At 46.4% G+C, this 22,444-nt stretch overlaps 1 protein-coding gene across 2 annotated transcripts in view; it reads left to right on the plus strand.

The window, feature by feature from the left end:
• The window catches only part of STAC3 (SH3 and cysteine rich domain 3), a 261,936-nt gene that overhangs the window by 136,934 nt on the left and 102,558 nt on the right, over positions 1-22,444 (plus strand). For both annotated transcript variants that reach the window (XM_063952423.1, XM_063952422.1), the window contains exon 4: positions 13,655-13,736. In XM_063952423.1, the coding sequence (XP_063808493.1) occupies positions 13,655-13,736 (82 nt within the window). The remainder of the gene's footprint in view (positions 1-13,654; positions 13,737-22,444) is intronic.

The following is a 22,444-nucleotide window of genomic DNA, read 5'->3' on the forward strand; positions in this document are numbered from 1 at the left end:
TCTCAGAGTGGCACTGCAGTGTCAGACAGGATGGCAATTAAAAAAACTATGCCCCAAACAGCACATCATGCAAAGAAGACAAAGAGGTGCGATAAGGTAGCTGTGTGACTAAGCTAAGTGATACAAGTGTGCGGCACAAACACCTGGCCCATCTAGAAGTGGCACTGCAGTGTCAGACAGGATGGCAGATTTAAAAAATAGGCCCCAAACTGCACATCATGCAAAGAAGTAAAAGAGGTGCAATAAGGTAGCTGTGTGACTAAGCTAAGCGACAAAAGTGTGCGGCACAAACACCTGGCCCATCTAGGAGTGGCACTGCAGTCCCACTGCACTAATGGCGGATACCGGACGCACGTCTAACACCAGCATAGTTGTTATGGCCTCAGTAATCCGCTTTGCATAATTGTATATATATATATATATATATATATACAGCAGTATCACTGGAATTATATGGCAGTACCACTGGTCATATATATGGCAGTATCACTGGATTTATTCTAGTGATGAGCGGGTACGGTTCCTCGGAAACCGAACCCCCCCGAACTTCACCCATTTTACACGGGTCCGAGGCATACTCGGATTCTCCCGTATGGCTCGGTTAACCCGAGCGCGCCCGAACATCATCATCCCGCTGTCGGATTCTTGCGAGATTCGGATTCTATATAAGGTGCCGCGCGTCGCCGCCATTTTCACTCGTGCATTGGAAATGTTAGGGAGAGGACGTGGCTGGCGTCCTCTCCGTTTATTAATGTTGATGCAAATATTTGTGCTTATTGCTTAATTGTGGGGACTGGGGAGCAGCTGTATTATATAGGAGGAGTACAGTGCAGAGTTTTGCTGATCAGTGACCACCAGTTTTATCTGTTCTCTGCCTGAAAAACGCTCCATATCTGTGCTCAGTGTGCTGCATATATCTGTGCTCACACTGCTTAATTGTGGGGACTGGGGAGCAGCTGTATTATATAGGAGGAGTACAGTGCAGAGTTTTGCTGATCAGTGACCACCAGTTTTATCCGTTCTCTGCCTGAAAAACGCTCCATATCTGTGCTCAGTGTGGTGCATATATCTGTGCTCACACTGCTTAATTGTGGGGACTGGGGAGCAGCTGTTTTATATAGGAGGAGTACAGTGCAGAGTTTTGCTGATCAGTGACCACCAGTTTTATCCGTTCTCTGCCTGAAAAACGCTCCATATCTGTGCTCAGTGTGCTGCATATATCTGTGCTCACACTGCTTTATTGTGGGGACCAGCAGTATTATATAGGAGGAGTATAGTGCAGAGTTTTGCTGACAGTGACCACCAGTATATATAGCAGTACGGTACGGAAGGCCACTGCTCTACCTACCTCTGTGTCGTCAAGTATACTATCCATCTAGATTCTATACCTGTGGCAGTTTGCTGACAGTGACCACCAGTATATATAGCAGTACGGTATGGAAGGCCACTGCTCTACCTACCTCTGTGTCGTCAAGTATACTATCCATCTAGATTCTATACCTGTGGTGCATTTTAGTTTTGCAGTTTGCTGACAGTGACCACCAGTATATATAGCAGTACGGTATGGAAGGCCACTGCTCTACCTACCTCTGTGTCGTCAAGTATACTATCCATCTAGATTCTATACCTGTGGTGCATTTTAGTTTTGCAGTTTGCTGACAGTGACCACCAGTATATATATATATATATATATAGCAGTACGGTACGGAATGCCACTGCTCTACCTACCTCTGTGTCATCAAGTATACTATCCATCCATACCTGTGGTGCATTTCAGTTGTGCGCAGTATATATAGTAGTAGGCCATTGCTATTGATACTGGCATATAATTCCACACATTAAAAAATGGAGAACAAAAATGTGGAGGGTAAAATAGGGAAAGACAAGATCCACTTCCACCTCGTGCTGAAGCTGCTGCCACTAGTCATGGCCGAGAAGATGAAATGCCATCAACATCATCTGCCAAGGCCGATGCCCAATGTCATAGTAGAGAGCATGTAAAATCCAAAAAACAAAAGTTCAGTAAAATGACCCAAAAATCAAAATTAAAAGCATCTGATGAGAAGCGTAAACTTGCCAATATGCCATTTATGACACGGAGTGGCAAGGAACGGCTGAGGTCCTGGCCTATGTTCATGGCTAGTGGTTCAGCTTCACATGAGGATGGAAGCACTCATCCTCTCGCTAGAAAACTGCAGTGCCACTCCTAGATGGGCCAGGTCTATCCCCATGGTCCTTACGGAGTCCCCAGCATCCTCTACGGACTACGAGAAAAAGATTTACCGGTAGGTTTAAATTCTTATTTTTTCTTTGCATCATGTGCTGTTTGGGGACTATTTTTTAAATCTGCCATCCTGTCTGACACTGCAGTGCCACTCCTAGATGGGCCAGGTGTTTGTGTCGGCCACTTGTGTCGCTTAGCTTAGTCACACAGCGACCTTGGTGTGCCTCTTTTTTTCTTTGCATCATGTGCTGTTTGGGGACTATTTTTTTGACGTGCCATCCTCCCTGTCACTGCAGTGCCACTCCTATATGGGCCAGGTGTTTGTGTCGGCCACTTGTGTCGCTTAGCTTAGTCATCCAGCGACCTCGGTGCAAATTTTAGGACTAAAAATAATATTGTGAGGTGTAAGGTGTTCAGAATAGACTGAAAATGAGTGTAAATTATGGTTATTGAGGTTAATAATACTATGGAATCAAAATGACCCCCAAATTCTATGATTTAAGCTGTTTTTGAGGGGTTTTTGTAAAAAAACACCCGAATCCAAAACACCCCCGAATCCGACAAAAAATTTTCAGGGAGGTTTTGGCAAAACGCGTCCGAATCCAAAACCAAAACACAAAACCCGAAAAATTTCCGGTGCACATCACTAATTTATACGGCAGTACCAGTGGAATATACGGCAGTATCACTGGACTGGATTTATACGGCAGTACCACTGGATTTATACAGCAGTACCACTGGACATATACGGCAGTATCACTGGATTTATACGGCAGTACCACTGGACATATACGGCAGTATCACTGGACATAAACGGCAGTATCACTGGAATTATACGGCAGTACCACTGGACTTATACGGAAGTACTGCTGGACTGGATTTATACTGCAGTATCACTGGATTTATATACCAGTACCACTGGACTTATACGGCAGTATCACTGGAATTATACGGCAGTACCACTGGACTTATACTGCAGTACTGCTGGACTGGATTTATACGGCAGTATCACTGGATTTATACGCAAGTACCACTGGAATTATACGGCAGTATCACTGGAATTATACGGCAGTACCACTGGACATATACGGAAGTATGACTGGAATTACATGGCAGTACCACTGGACATATACGGCAGTATCACTGGACTGGATTTATACGGCAGTGCCACTGGATTTATACGGCAGTACCACTGGACATATACGGCAGTATCACTGAAATTATATGGCAGTACCACTGGAAATATACGGCAGTATCACTGGACATATATGACAGTATCACTGGACATATACGGCAGTACCACTGGACATACTGTATACAGCGGCACAGGGATACCACCGCTGGACTGATGCAGGACAACACAGGACCACTGCAATGGACTATACTTATACAGCAGCACTGAACATATGGCAGCAGAGGACACCACCACTGTGACTGGACTGATGCAGCACATGACACTACCAGTGTACTGATGCAGCACAACACAGCACCACTGCAATGGACTGGAGCTATACAGCAGCACTGGACATATGGAAGCAGAGGACACCACCACTGTGACTGGACTGATGCAGCACAAAACACTACCAATGTACTGATGCAGGACAACACAGCACCACTGCAATGGACTGGAGCTATACAGCAGCACTGGACATATGGAAGCAGAGGACACCACCACTGTGACTGGACTGATGCAGCACAAAACACCACCACTGAACTGATGCAGAACAACATAGCACCACTGGACTGGACTTAATCAGCAGCACTGAACATATGGTAGCAGAGGACACCACCACTGTGAATGGACTGATACAGCACAAGACACTACAACTGTACTGATGCAGGACACTGAGGATGGAGACACGTCCTCTCGCTACACTCTCCAATGCCGGAGTGAAAATGGCGGCGACGCACGGCTCCTTATATGGAATCCAAACCCGGTGAGAAACCAACGGTGGGATGATGACATTTTGCCTCGTTCTGGTTTCCGAGTCAGGCGGGAAAACCCGAGCCTGGCGCGGATCCAGGCTCGGGTGGTGAAGTCCGGTAGGGTTATCTCTAATAAATAAATATATATATATATATATATATACACACACACATACACACACATACACATACACATACACACACACTAGATGTGCACCGGTTTTGGTTCTAATACGTCTTTGGGTTTTTTGTTTTGCCAAACATTTTTTTCCAGAAAATGATACAACCCAGCTAAAATCATATACTTTCTTTTTGTTTTTTTTGTTCCTACAGTATTATTAAGTTCAATAACATACATTCCAGTCAGTTTAGACCACCTCACAGTTCTCAATATTATTTTCACCAATGTTGGCCAAAAGCTGCAGCGACCTGGCTGGTTAAAGTGACAGAGCAGCGGCACAAATACACGACACATACACCACACAGTATTGTCCATTATTCACATTACCCCACACAGTAGTGACTGCTATTACCATTACACCACACAATAGTGTCCATAATTCACATCACACCACACAGTAGTGTCCATTATTCACGTTACCCCACACAGCAGTACCCCTTATACATGTTTCACCACAGTAGAGCCTCTTATACACATTACGCCATAGAAGAGCCTATACACATTGGACCACATTCAGGTCTGGATGGAGTTGCGCTGTGAAGCTCAAAGTACTGATTATCGGTACTTTGCACATGCGAGGGATGGTCTGACATTGTCAGTGATTGACAGTCTGATGCCATTTGGGGACGTGGAGGGGGTGGCAATGGCCTCCGTTTGCCTTTCGCCACCAGTTAGAGGGAGGGAAGAGGTCGGGGATCTCCGTGGCGGGATGTAGTTATGTGACGGGTGGTCAGGAGACTGCCGGTCACAACACCTCCCCCTACATCCCACCCCCTGAGAACCCCGACAGTAGGCATGCCAACTAGCAGGGACTATTCCCACTCTTGGGTGTCCACGACACCCATAGGGTGGGAATAGAACCTGTGGTGAGCGCAGCGAGGTATGCTGACCGACGGTCTCCTGACCGCCGGTCACGCATACTCAACCCGCACCTGCACAAAGATTTCCTGGCCTCTGTGATGGGCAGCTTTTGTGTCCCCATGTGTGCTGCAAGCCGCCCGATGGTTAGTGATCTGATGCTGTGTCCTAGGATGCAGGTCGGATCTCTACTGCAGCAAGAGGCGTCTGCTTGTAACAGACTCCTCCTGCTGCATTACCATACAAATCTATCACTACTAGCAACTCCAATCATATGTGAATCATTCCCTCCTCCTCTTCACTTCTCCTCCACATCATTCCTTCTCCTCATCATTCGTCCTTCCCTTCCCCCTGGGAGCAGCTATGTTGCTTACCTTTTTGTTGCGTCCAGCAGCAACCACAGAAAGGCTCCTGTGCTCAGTAGAAGTCCCTCTGGAAAGATGTCATGAGCAATGGTGTGCGTGTAAGAGGGACCTTGAAGGTGGTGACTGAGGATGGCATGCGGCACAACTGCTGAATAGCGGGGTGACAATGATAGCTCCACGCTGCACTGACTGGAGACAGACTGCCGGCAGTCACTGGCAAATAGTCATTAGGGTGAGTATCAGCCGGCTGGAGAATAAACTGCAAACACTAGCTTCATTGATAGGCACAGGCGGATGTCAATATGCAATATGTTAGTAGCTGCTAACCATAGTTGCCGACTTCTGGGCTGCTCTCTCCGGGAGAGAGCAGCCCATCGGCTCAGCAGGGGGGGCGGGCAGTGAGGTGACGTGACAGGGGGGCGGACCAGAGGCGGAATGGAGGCGGACCAGAGGCGTAACGGGGCGTGGCTTCTGGACTGTGTCATTTAAGCCACGCCCCCTGCTGTGTAATGCCGCGATTACCGGCATTATACAGCAGGGGGCATGGTTACGATGATGCGATTCAACAAGAATCGCGTCATCGCCTGCCCGGACCGCCCACTTTACTCGTTAAGTGGGCGGCGGGCAGGGGGTGACCCGCGGATATCGGGAGACTTGCCTGCTCTTCCGGGGGGCCGGGAGGGTCACCCGTTTTTCGGGAGCCTCCCGGCCATTCCGGGAGGGTAGGCAAGTAGTGCCAATCAGTAGCTGCTACCACTTTAACAGGCCACTGGTTGGCTGAGAGGCAGCCATTTTCAACCAGCGGCCTGTTAACATGGTAGCGCCTCTGATTGGATCCGACAGCTTTTCCAGGCCAAAACATAGATCCGAAGCTGGCAAGAGGACATTTTGCCTCATTTTCGGATCCGAGCCCAGGCCTCGGATCCCCTAAGTTCAGGTAGGTTCGGTTTCTGGGAAACAGAACCCACTCATCTAATATTTTTATTAGAAAAATGGACAGTGATTTTAATTATATCATCACAAGCGTGACCTGATGTGCCATGCCCCATTTATCACTGAACCAGCACACTCAGGGTTGCACCGAACTGCACTGCACCAGCACACTCAGGGTTACACAACACTGCACCAGAAAAAACACAGGGCTACACATCACTACACACAGACACACACACACACACACACACACACACACACACACACACACACACACACACACACTCACACTCACACACACACACACACACACACAAACACACAGATAGGGCTTTATATTTGTCATCACAGCACATAGCACTCATATATGGACGCAGCAGGGTATCTCTGGCACCAGAGGCTCTATAGGGGCAGCCATGGTACTGTGCTGTAGGTAGGGATTCTGCGTATTGACCCCCTCCCCACCATCGTCCCTCCCCCTCTGACGGCACTTACCCCCCAACAAGTTTAGCGCCAAGAGAAGTTAGAGAAGGGAAGCCACCAGCATGGCTGCAGTAGTCTCCTCTCCGCATGACAGCATACAGGAGAAGGACAGGGGCAGCTTGGAAGCAGGCAGGCCCGGTGCTTACTGCTCAGCAAAGGGATGTAAAGCAGGTAGGTGCCAGCCTAGAGAGGCGCTCTCCCTGCTCTGCATCCCCGCTGCTGAGTTCCCCTGCTGATGCAGGCTGCTGCGCCTGTCACACTCTATGACAGGCAGCGGCGCCGGCATCATGAAGCCTCCTCTCCCCCTCCCCTGTCACAGACACACCTCACAATGCAGTGTGCTGGGCGGATCTAAAAGGGGGTGGGGTCACACAGAAATAAGGGGCAGAGCTACACGGGCCAGGCTGCACCCTGCAACACAGAAGGAAGAGTTGCCAGACTTCTTTATGTAAGTGGCTAGAAAGAGTGAGTGAAAGTGTGTGTGAATGTATATGTATACCGTATCTGTGTGTGTGTGTGTGTGTGTGTACTGTATGTATACAGTATCCGTGTATATGTATGTGTGATTGCAGTGGCGGAGCTAGCGAGCGGTGGGCCCAGGTGCTTTGGGCCCGCCCCCCCGCCGTCATTCCATCCAAGTCCACCCCCTCACCCCTGGAGAGGATCTGGTGAGTGGGACCTGCTCAGGGCCAGAGAAATGGAACCTAGCAACAGTGCTGTAACTAGACATTTTAGCGCTGTGTGCAAGAAACGGCATCGGAGCCCCCCCCTATGTAAAACAGGGGCAGTGCGCACTGTAGGCGTGCAAAAGATATATAGGGCGTGGCTTCGTGGGGAAGGGGTGTGGCCACAAAATAATACCAATTCATATAATGGTGCACAGTAGTCTCCATTATTCAAATTACGCCGCACAGTAGCACCACTACACCAGGTAGAGCCCCTTTTACACCGTACGGCAGACAGATTCCCCTTTTTACATATTACGGCAGACAGCGTCCACCTTTTACACATTATGGCAGACAGCGTCCCCTTTTTACACATTACGGCAGACAGCGTACCATTTTTACACATTACGGCAGACAGCGTCCCCTTTTTACACATTATGGCAGACAGCATCCCCTTTTTTACACATTATGGTAGACAGCGTCCCCTTTTTTACACATAACAGCAGACAGCGTCCCCTTTTTACACATTACGGCAGACGGAGTCCCCCTTTTTACACATTACGGCAGACAGCGTCCCCTTTTTACACATTACGACAGACAGCATCACCTTTTAACACATAACAGCAGACAGCGTCCCCCTTTTTACACATAACGGCAGACAGAATATATAGAAAGAAAGAAAGAAAGAAAGAAAGAAAGAAAGAAAGAAAGAATAGATTATACTTACTGTCTCCGCTGGCAGTCAGGCTCCTCAGTGCAGCTTCTGGCAGATCCCGGGCAGGGGAGGAGGAGGAGGAGGGAGCTGGCGGAGGGAGCCGCAGCAGCGCAGTGTAATTGGTGGAGGCGCTGCTGCAGCTGTCCCTCTCCTTCACCATAGGTTGTCCTCCGCCGCTGTGATGAGGGATGCGCATTCCTCATCACAGCGGCGGAGGACAGCCTATGGGGAAGGAGAGAGACAGCTGTAGCAGCGCCTCCACCAATTACACAGCGCTGCTGCGGCTCCCTCCTCCAACTCCCTCCTCCTCCTTCCCCCTGTGGCCGCTGCGCTCCTCTCCTCAGCGGGCGGCGGTGGCCCACAGCACACAGTGGCATGTAATGAGTCAGGTTGGCTTTTGGCCCCTTGACAGTGGCGGGCCCCAGTGCAAGGCACAGCTTGCACTGGCGGTAGTTCTGCCACTGTGTGATTGTACTGTATGTGTGTAATGTATGTACAGTATGTGTGTAATGTATGTACAGTATGTGGCCCTCATTCCGAGTTGTTCGCTCGCTAGCTGCTTTTAGCAGCATTGCACACGCTAAGCCGCCGCCCTCTGGGAGTGTATCTTAGCTTAGCAGAATTGCGAATAGAAATTTCTTAGCAGTTTCTGAGTAGCTCCAGACTTACTCAGCCATTGCGATCAGTTCATTCAGTTTCATTCCTGGTTTGACGTCACAAACACACCTAGCGTTCACCCAGACACTCCAGCGTTTTTCCCAGAAACGCCAGCGCTTTTTCACACACGCCCAGAAAACGGCCAGTTTCCGCCCAGAAACACCCACTTCCTGTCAATCACAGTACGATCACCAGAACGATGAAAATTCCTCGTTATGCCGTGAGTAAAATACCTAACTTTTGTGTAAAATAACTAAGCACATGCGCTCTGCGAATCTTGCGCATGCGCATTAAGCGACTAATCGCAATATAGCGAAAATCGGCAACGAGCGAACAACTCGGAATGACCACCTGTGTGTGTATGTACATGTGTGACTGTGCAGCATAATGTGTGTAAGCATCACTGGTACAGGGGCGTTACTTGTGTAAGCGTCACTGGTACAGGGAGTGTTGCGTATGTAAGCGTCACTGGTACAGGAGGCGTTACGTGTATAAGCGTCACTGGTACAGGGGGCGTTACATGTGTAAGTGTACTGGTACAGGAGGCGCTACGTGTGTAAGCGTCACTGCTACAGGGTGCAATACGTGTGTATGCACCACTGTTACAGGGGGCATTGCGTGTGTAAGCGTCACTGGTACAGGGGGCGTTGCGTGTGTAAGCATCACTGGTACGGGGGACGTTGCGTGTGTAAGTGTCACTGGTACAGGGGGCGTTACGTGTGTAAGCGTCACTGGTACAGGGTGCTTTGCATGTGTAAGGGTCACTGGTACAGGGTGCTTCACGTGTGTAAGCGTCACTGCTGCAGGGGGTGTTGCGTGTGTAAGCGTCACTGGTATAGGGGGCTTTATGTGTGTAAGCGTCACTGTTGCAGGGGGCGTTACATGTGTAAGCGTCACTGCGTCTTGCATAAGCGTCACTGGTAAGGGGGCGTTACGTGTGTAAGCATCAGTACTGCAGGGGGCATTACATGTGTAAGTGCCACTACTACAGGGGGCGTTGTGCATAAGCGGCACTGCCACAGGGGGCGTTACGTGTGTAAGCGGCACTACTACAGGGAGCATTATGTGTAAAAGCATTATGTGCGCTGCCACATTGTAAAGTATAGAAGGGGCACAAATTAATAGTTTGCAGGGGTGCGCCGAACACCCTAGCACCGGCCCTGGATGCAGGGAATTGGTCTCCGGCGGTGGCAAGAAGAGGGCGGTCATTGGCAGGGCTCTGGGAATTTGGAGAGCCCTGGATCTTGTGCATGCAATGAGGATCCGCTGCAACAGCCTCTTTCTGACAGGACCAATCACAGCAGCTTCTTCTCCCCAAGTAGAACAGATGCATTAAGCGGCCACTACCATTTTAACAGGCCACTGTTTGGCTGAGAAACAGCCATTCTCAGCCAATCAGTGGCCCGTTACCATGGTAGCAGCCTCTGAATGGATCCGGCAGAAGACAGTTTCCAGACCAAAATACTGAGAACCGACGCCAGGAAGAGGACTTTTTGCCTTGTTTTCAGATCTGAGCCTGGCACGTAGATACGCACTGGGACTCAGATCCGCTCAGAACCCCTAAGTTCAGGTTGGTTCAGTTTCCAGGAACCAAACCCACACATCTCTAATATATACAGTTGTCTCCAAATAAATTATGCCATATGTGATACCAGGGCCGGACTGCCCATCTGGCACTTCTGGCAAATTACTTTCTGTAACAAACGTACAGTATTTATGTCATATAAATAAAATAGGCGATCAAGAAAAGGTTAAACACCCCACAATAAATATACATACATAATATATTGTCCCACATTAAGTTAAGATGCCTGACTTTTCTTGTTGGCAGCTGATCTCTGGCACAGTGCACTCATTGGGTGGTATTCAAATGATATATCACACCCAATCTCCTTTATAAAGGGATCTCTGTTATCGCGCATATCGCGCATGGGCGCCCTCATGACCCCGGGGTAGCGAGCTGAAATGATTATACCACGTCCGTCAGCAGACTTGGTAGGAAAAGCTGTTGACATATGAAGCAGCTCCATTCAGTCCCTTATACTGCATGTAGTGGCAGCAGCTGGGTTGGGTTCGGGTAACCGGCATTTGGGATCCCGCCGGTCACCATACCAATGCCAGGACCCCGAGCTTTAGATTGCTGGTGGGGGCGGGGGCGAGCACTCACCACAGGTTCTTTACCCACTCTGTGTGTCGTGGACACCCACGAGTGGGACTAGTCCCTGTTAGTCGGCATGCCGATTGTTGGGCTGTCAATCGGTCAGGATCCCGCTGTAGGTACAGTATAGTGAGACCGCCAGTCACATAACTACATTCTACAGCTCTAGTAAAATCATATTATGTTCTACTGCTTTTGTGATCATTATTCAAGCTTCTGTATGGGCTGCTGGAAGTGGTGGTGGGGTGTTTCTGGGCAACTGGAACCTCCCCTTTATTTGTCTATGTATGAGCATTATAAAAGCATAATTTTCCCTAGAACTATGAACATAGATGTAAAGGGCCCTACACACTGGCAGATAAAATGCACGATATGAACGGCCCCTCACTCATTCATCGCTGGTGCCCCATCGCTTATGCATGCAGGTGATAAAGATGGATTCAAAGGACCGTTTTAAGTTCTGTTGACTACCGCCACTTCAGTCACGTTAAGTAAAAGAAACTCGTAAATAAACGCATCTCATTGCAAGAAAGTAACAAAAAAAGTATTATCCAATCACGATACATAATCAAAATATACAAATACAATTTAGCATGGTTATTCTTATATTAAACAGTAATAATTGAACCTTACTTATATGAGGAGTCAAGTGATAGTGCAATAATCAGTAACTATGCCAAAAATAACAAAACAAAAAGAAATATATATACACAACTAACTACCCTTACTCCACCTGAAATGTCTACACATAGGATGTCAACAATTACCAATATAAACAGTTGTCACCAATTGTTTACTGTATCTGCAGGCTATTGTGTCACATTGCAAACTGTGTATGTAGTTAAATGTTGCACTTATTTAACTAATGATACTAACCCAAAGGATATTATTAATAAAAAGATAAATAAAGTAATACAGTTAAAATATCAGTTTGCTACTAATCATAATTATACCAGTGTATTTCCAAATTCTTTCTTTTCTTGGTTTTATAAACACAATACAACCAATTGCTTTTCAGGAATATTATCTATTGTTGCTAAGGAACTTGTTTTGCTGTTAATTGCATATTTTATGGTAAGGCTTATTATGTGAATACTGACACTAAAATGTTTTTCTACCTAAGGCATTGCTGAAACTGCTAAACTGCAACCAATTTATATGAAACTTATTGGAGAAGCTATAATATACAATTCCACATTCTTCTACTGTGAAACCTGCCATACCAGATACACAGAAGCTTCCAGCTGTCCCTACTGTTATAATGACGTAATCTAATGAACTTTGCTGTCACAATATTAAGTCAAAAAAACTTTCAAGGACTATTAAGCAAGAACTATGGACATTATGATGATTCCATCTTCAGAAGATACCTCTGATTTATGAACTCTTATAATAATTTAAAAATTAGGGATAAAAGAATAGGGAACACTGATTCTGCATAAGTATAGGAGTGTTAAATAAATTAGCACATGTCTCGAGTGCCCTTAAGGTACACTTAATGTGAAAGTAGGTGTCCCTATAGAATCAATGGCCAGGTAAAGGAAGGGTAAAATAAAGGTAAAAATTGTAAACAAAGAGGGGAAATTGATAAAGATGGAAACCATCTTTGTTCATAGACTCCATATTGCTAAGCTGTTTATAATTGTTTATCAGATCAGAGTTGACATTGGAAAGAACTGCAAGGCGTTGCACTTTGAGTGAACTATATTGAAACCTTATGATCTATTTTTATTACTTTTCTGAGTAAAATATAAATGTCAGCAGCTAGACATATAGGCTTCACAGGTGTCCAGTAGTTTGCGGTATGGAAGGTGTGAAAACATAACGAGAAATAGCATGTCTCACTTTTAGCAAAATTCCCCTAACTAACCCATTTAAAAGCACATATAGTATAAAAAATATAGACGTTGGCAAATATATTACGTATAAGATAGGAGTTTTATTAGCCAATAGGATTAAGCTTCGTGTCAGAAATCGACGACACCATATGTTAATTTGTATCACTTTATAATGTACTGCTTGTAGGAAATAAAGCTTTCTCTCTGCTCTATTACTTTCCACTTTACACACGTGTGGCTAGTTATTACAAAGGTTATTTTGTTGACTGGTCACTGGCTGCAGCCGTGTATGAACCTGATGCTGACTGACTGAATGCGTGCTTGAACTTGGTTAAGCAAGGGGTGCCCTTTACTGGGCTTAACTTTATCACAGGCCAATATGGACGAGATTGTCCATATTAGCATGCATTGCTATGGAGCCGGGTGATGGGGGGACTGAAGAAACTTCACTCCCCCTGTCACCTCCCCCCTTCCGCTGTGTCGCCCGTCGGCCGTATCCGCCGTTGGGCAGCTCGGCGGCGGATCTGCCAGTGTGTAGGGCCCTTAATATTGGTAAGATAAGCTTGCATGCTTTATTCCTGAATCATGTAGTGCATAGTGTACATGTATAGAAAGATAATAGGTCATAAGTATATTTGATTTTTCTTTCAGCCCCCTGGATTCCGGCGTGCATACAGTTCCCCGCTGTACAGCAATCAACAATATGCATGTGTGAAAGAGCTGCTGCCTTTCTGTGAGTCTCATTACTATTTATACACTTCATTACATCATAAGAAATGAGTTGTTTGGAGATTAGATCAATTAGGTGAATTCCCCAAAAAATAATTCTATGACTACAAATGTAATCAATCTTAATTAGAACTATTCTTACAAGTCACCACCACATATTTGTTGAATGACCTCTAATTTCATTAATTTGCAAATCACTGTTATTCCTTTTACTGTTTTTTCTTATTTTAAAATATTTAATTTGAGCTGTATTTATTGTTATTGATTTTAGACTTTCTTAGAAATTAGTTAGAAGTTGTGCATAAGACCGGAGTTCCCAAACATTTTTGAATCAAGGTGCCCTATTTTTTCTCGCCACCCCAGGCTAAAAGTATTGAGAAATTCTGTAAATAAATCTTAAATAACCCATGATTCCACTCAGTCATCCGCCGGCATCCGGGTCGTCCCATCTTCTGTTCTGCACATCAGATGGGACAATCCGGCGACTGACAGCATGCAACTGAATGCGGTAAATGAATGATAAATCATGCGGTGGCGCGGTGTATGGGCGACCGATATATTGTAGCATCAGTCATCCCGTTGACCATGATCCCCCTCGTTCTAATGTGCACCCAGCCTTAGGTTCAGTGGTGAGGGACAGGATTCGCTTCTGTTTGTCCACACATTTTATAATTGGCAGCCACCAGCACTGGTTTTGCCTATCACTTTGACCATAAATAATTTAAATTGATCCTGAACCACCAAGTACCCCGAGGCACCCCATAGTGCCATGGAATCCAGCTTGGGAAACACTGGTATAAGACCTTTAGCCATATTGGTACCCCTGGTATGAATCACAGTCACTCCATGCTTCTCTTTGGAACGTATTGGTATAATATGCTGCGCTTTATATAGAATGTTTCTTCATTCAAAGTCACTGCCGCAGTGGAGCTTGCCATGTAAATGATCTAGCATACACTCACACACATACCTGTGGCAGTATACCGGAGCCCATGTGCAAACAAGGAGAACATACAAATACAACGCAGTTGGTGACCTGATCAGTATTAAACTAATGGCACTACTGTAATTGTAACCATTGCATCACCATCCCACCAAGCTTCTCTTTCCTAATCATATTCAAACAAGTACACAAAATATGACTTATATATACTCAATTACCAGTAGAAAATAGTGACTACAGTATACTACAGTGACATTAAACCTACAGATGTAGCCACGCTCATCATTGCTGTAGTTTCGCCATACATGCGTCTTAGTTGCAGCATAAATATAGCGCAGTTTGGCATGGCAAGGCATGTTAAGGTGTACTAAAGCACAAGAGGATCCACAGCATGCAATACACAGCTTCACCACTGGGTGGCGATTGCTCCACTCATGAAAACGTCAGTGCTGAAAACAATTGCAGCAGATGGATATGGCACTACAGAATACTACTGTATACAACAGCAAGCACTGAGAAGTGGGCCAGTCACTTATAATGTAAGTACTGTAAAGCTTTACAGTGCAAATAAAGTAAAGTTATTTATTTACAGTAATACAGGTCACATATGGTCCCTGCAATTTAGGAAGTGATACTGTATGTGGCAGCAGAGACGCAGTGATTGTGTTCATTACAAATAAATGGTGAGCTCCATTGGTGCTGCTTAAAATCATCACTTTGTGTCAGGGCAGTAAAATTACTTTTTGCATTGAGCTGACTGCATCTTTTGTCCAACAAAAAAATAAATAAATAAATCCTTGGAAACAGTGACATCACTATATCACTGCGGGTGTACAAGAGTTGACACCGTGCCTACTTTGGTCTAGCAGTAGCGTGACTGCTTAGTCATTTTGATTCCCACAAATGCCAATTAAAAAAAAAAAAATAGTACAACAATTTAGAATTTTGTTGTTATCAATATTATACTGCAGATATATTTATAATCTCATTTTAATACACACTGAAAAAGGTTTGTCTGCTCATAGAAAAACTGACCGTGCATCTTTAAACTAGTGATGAGCGGGTTTGGTTCCTCGTAAACCGAACCCCTCCCGACCTTCACCCATTTTACACGGGTCCGAGGCATACTCGGATTCTCCCGTATGGCTCAGTTAACCCGAGCGCGCCCGAACTTCATCATCCTGCTGTCGGATTCTCGTGAGATTTGGATTCTATATAAGCAGCCGCGCGTCACCGCCATTTTTACTCGTGCATTGGAAATGTTAGGGAGAGGACGTGGCTGGCGTCCTCTCCGTTTATTCATTGTTGATGCAAATATTTGTGCTTGCTTATATCTTAATTGTGGGGACTGGGGAGCAGCTGTATTATTAATATAGGAGGAGTACAGTGCAGAGTTTTGCTGATCAGTGACCACCAGTTTTATCCGTTCTCTGCCTGAAAAAAACGCTCCTTATCTGTGCTCAGTGTGCTGCATATATCTGTGCTCACACTGCTTAATTGTGGGGACTGGGGAGCAGCTGTATTATACAGGAGGAGTACAGTGCAGAGTTTTGCTGACAGTGACCACCAGTATACGTTGTCTGCCTGAAAAACACTCCATATCTGTGCTCAGTGTGCTGCATATATCTGTGCTCACACTGCTTTATTGTGGGGACTGGGGACCAGCAGTATTATATAGGAGGAGTACAGTGCAGAGTTTTGCTGACCAGTGACCACCAGTATACGTTGTCTGCCTGAAAAACACTCCATATCTGTGCTGCATTGTAGTATATATAGTAGGAGTGCAGTGCATAATTTTGCTGACCACCACTATATAATATATAGGAGTACGGTACAGAAGGCCACTGCTGTACCTACCTCTGTGTCGTCAAGTATACTATCCATCCATACCTGTGGTGCATTTCAGTTTTGCACAGTTTGCTGACCACCAGTATATAATAAATAGCATTATGGTACAGTAGGCCACTGCTGTACCTACCTCTGTGTCGTCAAGTATACTATCCATCCATACCTGTGGTGCATTTCAGTTTTGCACAGTTTGCTGACCACCAGTATATAATATATAGCATTACGGTACAGTAGGCCACTGCTGTACCTACCTCTGTGTCGTCAAGTATACTATCCATCCATACCTGTGGTGCATTTCAGTTTTGCACAGTTTGCTGACCACCAGTATATAATATATAGCATTACGGTACAGTAGGCCACTGCTGTACCTACCTCTGTGTCGTCAAGTATACTATCCATCCATACCTGTGGTGCATTTCAGTTTTGCACAGTTTGCTGACCACCAGTATATAATATATAGCATTACGGTACAGTAGGCCACTGCTGTATCTACCTCTGTGTCGTCAAGTATACTATGCATCCATACCTGTGGTGCATTTCAGTTTTGCACAGTTTGCTGACCACCAGTATATAATATATAGCATTACGGTACAGTAGGCCACTGCTGTACCTACCTCTGTGTCGTCAAGTATACTATCCATCCATACCTGTGGTGCATTTCAGTTTTGCACAGTTTGCTGACCACCAGTATATAATATATAGCATTACGGTACAGTAGGCCACTGCTGTACCTACCTCTGTGTCGTCAAGTATACTATCCATCCATACCTGTGGTGCATTTCAGTTTTGCACAGTTTGCTGACCACCAGTATATAATATATAGCATTACGGTACAGTAGGCCACTGCTGTACCTACCTCTGTGTCGTCAAGCATACTATCCATCCATACCTGTGGTGCATTTCAGTTGTGCGCAGTATATATAGTAGTAGGCCATTGCTATTGATACTGGCATATAATTCCACACATTAAAAAATGGAGAACAAAAATGTGGAGGTTAAAATAGGGAAAGATCAAGATCCACTTCCACCTCGTGCTGAAGCTGCTGCCACTAGTCATGGCCGAGATGATGAAATGCCATCAACGTCATCTGCCAAGGCCGATGCCCAATGTCATAGTAGAGAGCATGTAAAATCCAAAAAACAAAAGTTCAGTAAAATGACCCAAGAATCAAAATTGAAAGCGTCTGATGAGAAGCGTAAACTTGCCAATATGCCATTTACGACACGGAGTGGCAAGGAACGGCTGAGGCCCTGGCCTATGTTCATGGCTAGTGGTTCAGATTCACATGAGTATGGAAGCACTCATCCTCTCGCTGGAAAAATGAAAAGACTTAAGCTGGCAAAAGCACAGCAATGAACTGTGCGTTCTTCTAAATTACAAATCCCCAAGGAGAGTCCAATTGTGTCGGTTGCGATGCCTGACCTTCCCAACACTGGACAGGAAGAGCTTGCGCCTTCCACCATTTGCACGCCCCCTGCAAGTGCTGGAAGGAGCACCCGCAGTCCAGTTCCTGATAGTCAAATTGAAGATGTCACTGTTGAAGTACACCAGGATGAGGATATGGGTGTTGCTGGCGCTGGGGAGGAAATTGACAAGGAGGATTCTGATGGTGAGGTGGTTTGTTTAAGTCAGGCACCCGGGGAGACACCTGTTGTCCATGGGACGAATATGGCCATTGACATGCCTGGTCAAAATACAAAAAAAATCAGCTCTTCGGTGTGGAATTATTTCAACACAAATGCGGACAACAGGTGTCAAGCCATGTGTTGCCTTTGTCAAGCTGTAATAAGTCAGTGACAAGTTCAAAAACTTTGGATGACAGCGGAAGCAGTACACTGACCACTAAATCCCTTCCTCTTGTTGAAACCAAGCTCCTGCAAACCACACCACCAACTCCCTCAGTGTCAATTTCCTCCTTAGACAGGAAAGCCAATAGTCCTGCAGGCCATGTCACTGGTAAGTCTGACGAGTCCTCTCCTGCCTGGGATTCCTCCGATGCATCCTTGAGTGTAACGCCTACTGCTTCTGGTGCTGCTGTTGTTGCTGCTGGGAGTCGATCGTCATCCCAGAGGGAAAGTCGGAAGACCACTTGTACTACTTCCAGTAAGCAATTGACTGTCCAACAGTCCTTTGCGAGGAAGATGAAATATCACAGCAGTCATCCTGCTGCAAAGCGGATAACTCAGGCCTTGGCAGCCTGGGCGGTGAGAAACGTGGTTCCGGTATCCACCGTTAATTCAGAGGCAACTAGAGACTTGATTGAGGTACTGTGTCCCCGGTACCAAATACCATCTAGGTTCCATTTCTCTAGGCAGGTGATACCGAAAATGTACACAGACCTCAGAAAAAGAGTCACCAGTGTCCTAAAAAAATGCAGTTGTACCCAATGTCCACTTAACCACGGACATGTGGACAAGTGGAGCAGGGCAGACTCAGGACTATATGACTGTGACAGCCCACTGGGTAGATCTATTGCCTCCCGCAGCAAGAACAGCAGTGGTGGCACCAGTAGCAGCATCTCGCAAACGCCAACTCGTTCCTAGGCAAGCTACGCTTTGTATCACTGCTTTCCATAAGAGGCACACAGCTGACAACCTCTTACGGAAACTGAGGAACATCATCGCAGAATGGCTTACCTCAATTGGACTCTCCTGGGGATTTGTGACATCGGACAACGCCACCAATATTGTGCGTGCATTACATCTGGGCAAATTCCAGCACGTCCCATGTTTTGCACATACATTGAATTTGGTGGTGCAGAATTATTTAAAAAACGTCAGGGGCGTGCAAGAGATGCTGTCGGTGGCCCGAAGAATTGCGGGCCACTTTCGGCATCCAGCCACTGCGTGCCGAAGACTGGAGCACCACCAAACATTCCTGAACCTGCCCTGCCATCATCTGAAGCAAGAGGTGGTAACGAGGTGGAATTCAACCCTATATATGCTTCAGAGGATGGAGGAGCAGCAAAAGGCCATTCAAGCCTATACATCTGCCCACGATATAGGCAAAGGAGGGGGAATGCACCTGACTCAAGCGCAGTGGAGAATGATTTCAACGTTGTGCAAGGTTCTGCAACCCTTTGAACTTGCCACACGTGAAGTCAGTTCAGACACTGCCAGCCTGAGTCAGGTCATTCCCCTCATCAGGCTTTTGCAGAAGAAGCTGGAGACATTAAAGGAGGAGCTAAAACAGAGCGATTCCGCTAGGCATGTGGGACTTGTGGATGGAGCCCTTCATTCGCTTAACCAGGATTCACGGGTGGTCAATCTGTTGAAATCAGAGCACTACATTTTGGCCACCGTGCTCGATCCTAGATTTAAAACCTACGTTGTATCTCTCTTTCCGGCAGACACAAATCTGCAGAGGTTCAAAGACCTGCTGGTGAGAAAATTGTCAAGTCAAGCGGAACGTGACCCGTCAACATCTCCTCCTTCACATTCTCCCGCAACTGGGGGTGCGAGGAAAAGGCTAAGAATTCTGAGCCCACCCGCTGGCGGTGACGCAGGGCAGTCTGGAGCGAGTGCTGACATCTGGTCCGGACTGAAGGACCTGCCAACGATAACTGACATGTCGTCTACTGTCACTGCATATGATTCTCTCACCATTGAAAGAATGGTGGGGGATTATATGAGTGACTGCATCCAAGTAGGCACGTCAGACAGTCCGTACGTATACTGGCAGGAAAAAGAGGCAATTTGGAGGCCCTTGCACAAACTGGCTTTATTCTACCTAAGTTGCCCTCCCTCCAGTGTGTACTCCGAAAGAGTGTTTAGTGCAGCCGCTCACCTTGTCAGCAATCGGCGTACGAGGTTACTTCCAGAAAATGTGGAGAAGATGATGTTCATCAAAATGAATTATAATCAATTCCCTTCGTGGAGACATTCACCAGCAGCAATTGCCTCCAGAAAGTACACAGGGATTTGAGATGGTGGATTCCAGTGGGGATGAATTCATAATCTATGAGGAGGGGGATGTACACAGTGAAAGGGGTGTGGAATCGGAGGATGATGATAAGGTGGACGTCTTGCCTCTGTAGAGCCAGTTTGTGCAAGGAGAGATTGATTGCTTCTTTTTTGGTGGGGGCCCAAACCAACCAGTCATTTCAGTCACAGTCGTGTGGCAGACCCTGTCGCTGAAATGATGGGTTTGTCAAAGTGTGCATGTCCTGTTTATACAACATAAGGGTGGGTGGGAGGGCCCAAGGACAATTCCATCTTGCACCTCTTTTTTCTTTCATTTTTCTTTGCATCATGTGCTGTTTGGGGACAATTGTTTTGAAGAGCCATCCTGCCTGACACTGCAGTGCCACTCCTAGATGGGCCAGGTGTTTGTGTCGGCCACTAGGGTCGCTTAGCTTAGTCACACAGCGACCTTGGTGCGCCTCTTTTTTTCTTTGCATCATGTGCTGTTTGGGGACAATTTTTTTGAAGTGCCATCCTGCCTGACACTGCAGTGCCACTCCTAGATGGGCCAGGTGTTTGTGTCGGCCACTTGTGTCGCTTAGCTTAGTCACACAGCGACCTTGGTGTGCCTCTTTTTTTCTTTGCATCATGTGCTGTTTGGGGACTATTTTTTTGAAGTGCCATCCTGCCTGACACTGCAGTGCCACTCCGAGATGGGCCAGGTGTTTGTGTCGGCCACTTGTGTCGCTTAGCTTAGTCACACAGCGACCTTGGTGCGCCTATTTTTTTCTTTGCATCATGTGCTGTTTGGGGACAATTTTTTTGAAGTGCCATCCTGCCTGACACTGCAGTGCCACTCCTAGATGGGCCAGGTGTTTGTGTCGGCCACTTGTGTCGCTTAGCTTAGTCACACAGCGACCTTGGTGTGCCTATTTTTTTCTTTGCATCATGTGCTGTTTGGGGACTATTTTTTTGAAGTGCCATCCTGCCTGACACTGCAGTGCCACTCCTAGATGGCCAGGTGTTTGTGTCGGCCATTTGTGTCGCTTAGCTTAGTCACACAGCGACCTTGGTGCGCCTCTTTTTTTCTTTGCATCATGTGCTGTTTGGGGACTATTTTTTTGAAGTGCCATCCTGCCTGACATTGCAGTGCCACTCCTATATGGACCAGGTGTTTGTGTCGCCCACTTGTGTCGCTTAGCTTAGTCACACAGCGACCTTGGTGCGCCTCTTTTTTTCTTTGCATCATGTGCTGTTTGGGGACTATTTTTTTGAAGTGCCATCCTGCCTGACACTGCAGTGCCCCTCCTAGATGTGCCAGGTGTTTGTGTCGGCCACTTGTGTCGCTTAGCTTAGTCACACAGCGATCTTGGTGCGCCTCTTTTTTTCTTTGCATCATGTGCTGTTTGGGGACTATTTTTTTGAAGTGCCATCCTGCCTGACACTGCAGTGCCACTCCTAGATGGGCCAGGTGTTTGTGTCGGCCACTTGGGTCGCTTAGCTTAGCCATCCAGCGACCTCGGTGCAAATTTTATGACTAAAAATAATATTGTGAGGTGTGAGGTGTTCAGAATAGACTGAAAACGAGTGTAAATTATGGTTATTGAGATTAATAATACTATGGGATCAAAATGAACCCCAAATTCTATGATTTAAGCTGTTTTTGAGGGTTTTTTGTAAAAAAACACCCGAATCCAAAACACACCCGAATCCGACAAATAAATTTCAGGGAGGTTTTGCCAAAATGCGTCCGAATCCAAAACACGGCTGCGGAACCGAATCCAAAACCAAAACACAAAACCCGAAAAATGTCCGGTGCACATCACTACTTTAAAAGCACAACGAAAGTCGCACTACATAGCTACACAAACACACAGCTCCAGGTGGGGGTTGCTTCTTGCTGTTTGTCATGCTCTCTGGGTCCTTTTCCCCAAAGCAATACCAGCATGAGTCATTCATCACAAATCTCACAGGGGGTGTGGGGGCAAGGAGGCTTTAATGGTAGTCAATGTAAGTGA

Source organism: Pseudophryne corroboree, chromosome 2, assembly GCF_028390025.1.
Source record: "Pseudophryne corroboree isolate aPseCor3 chromosome 2, aPseCor3.hap2, whole genome shotgun sequence".
Taxonomy (NCBI): Eukaryota; Metazoa; Chordata; class Amphibia; order Anura; family Myobatrachidae; genus Pseudophryne; species Pseudophryne corroboree.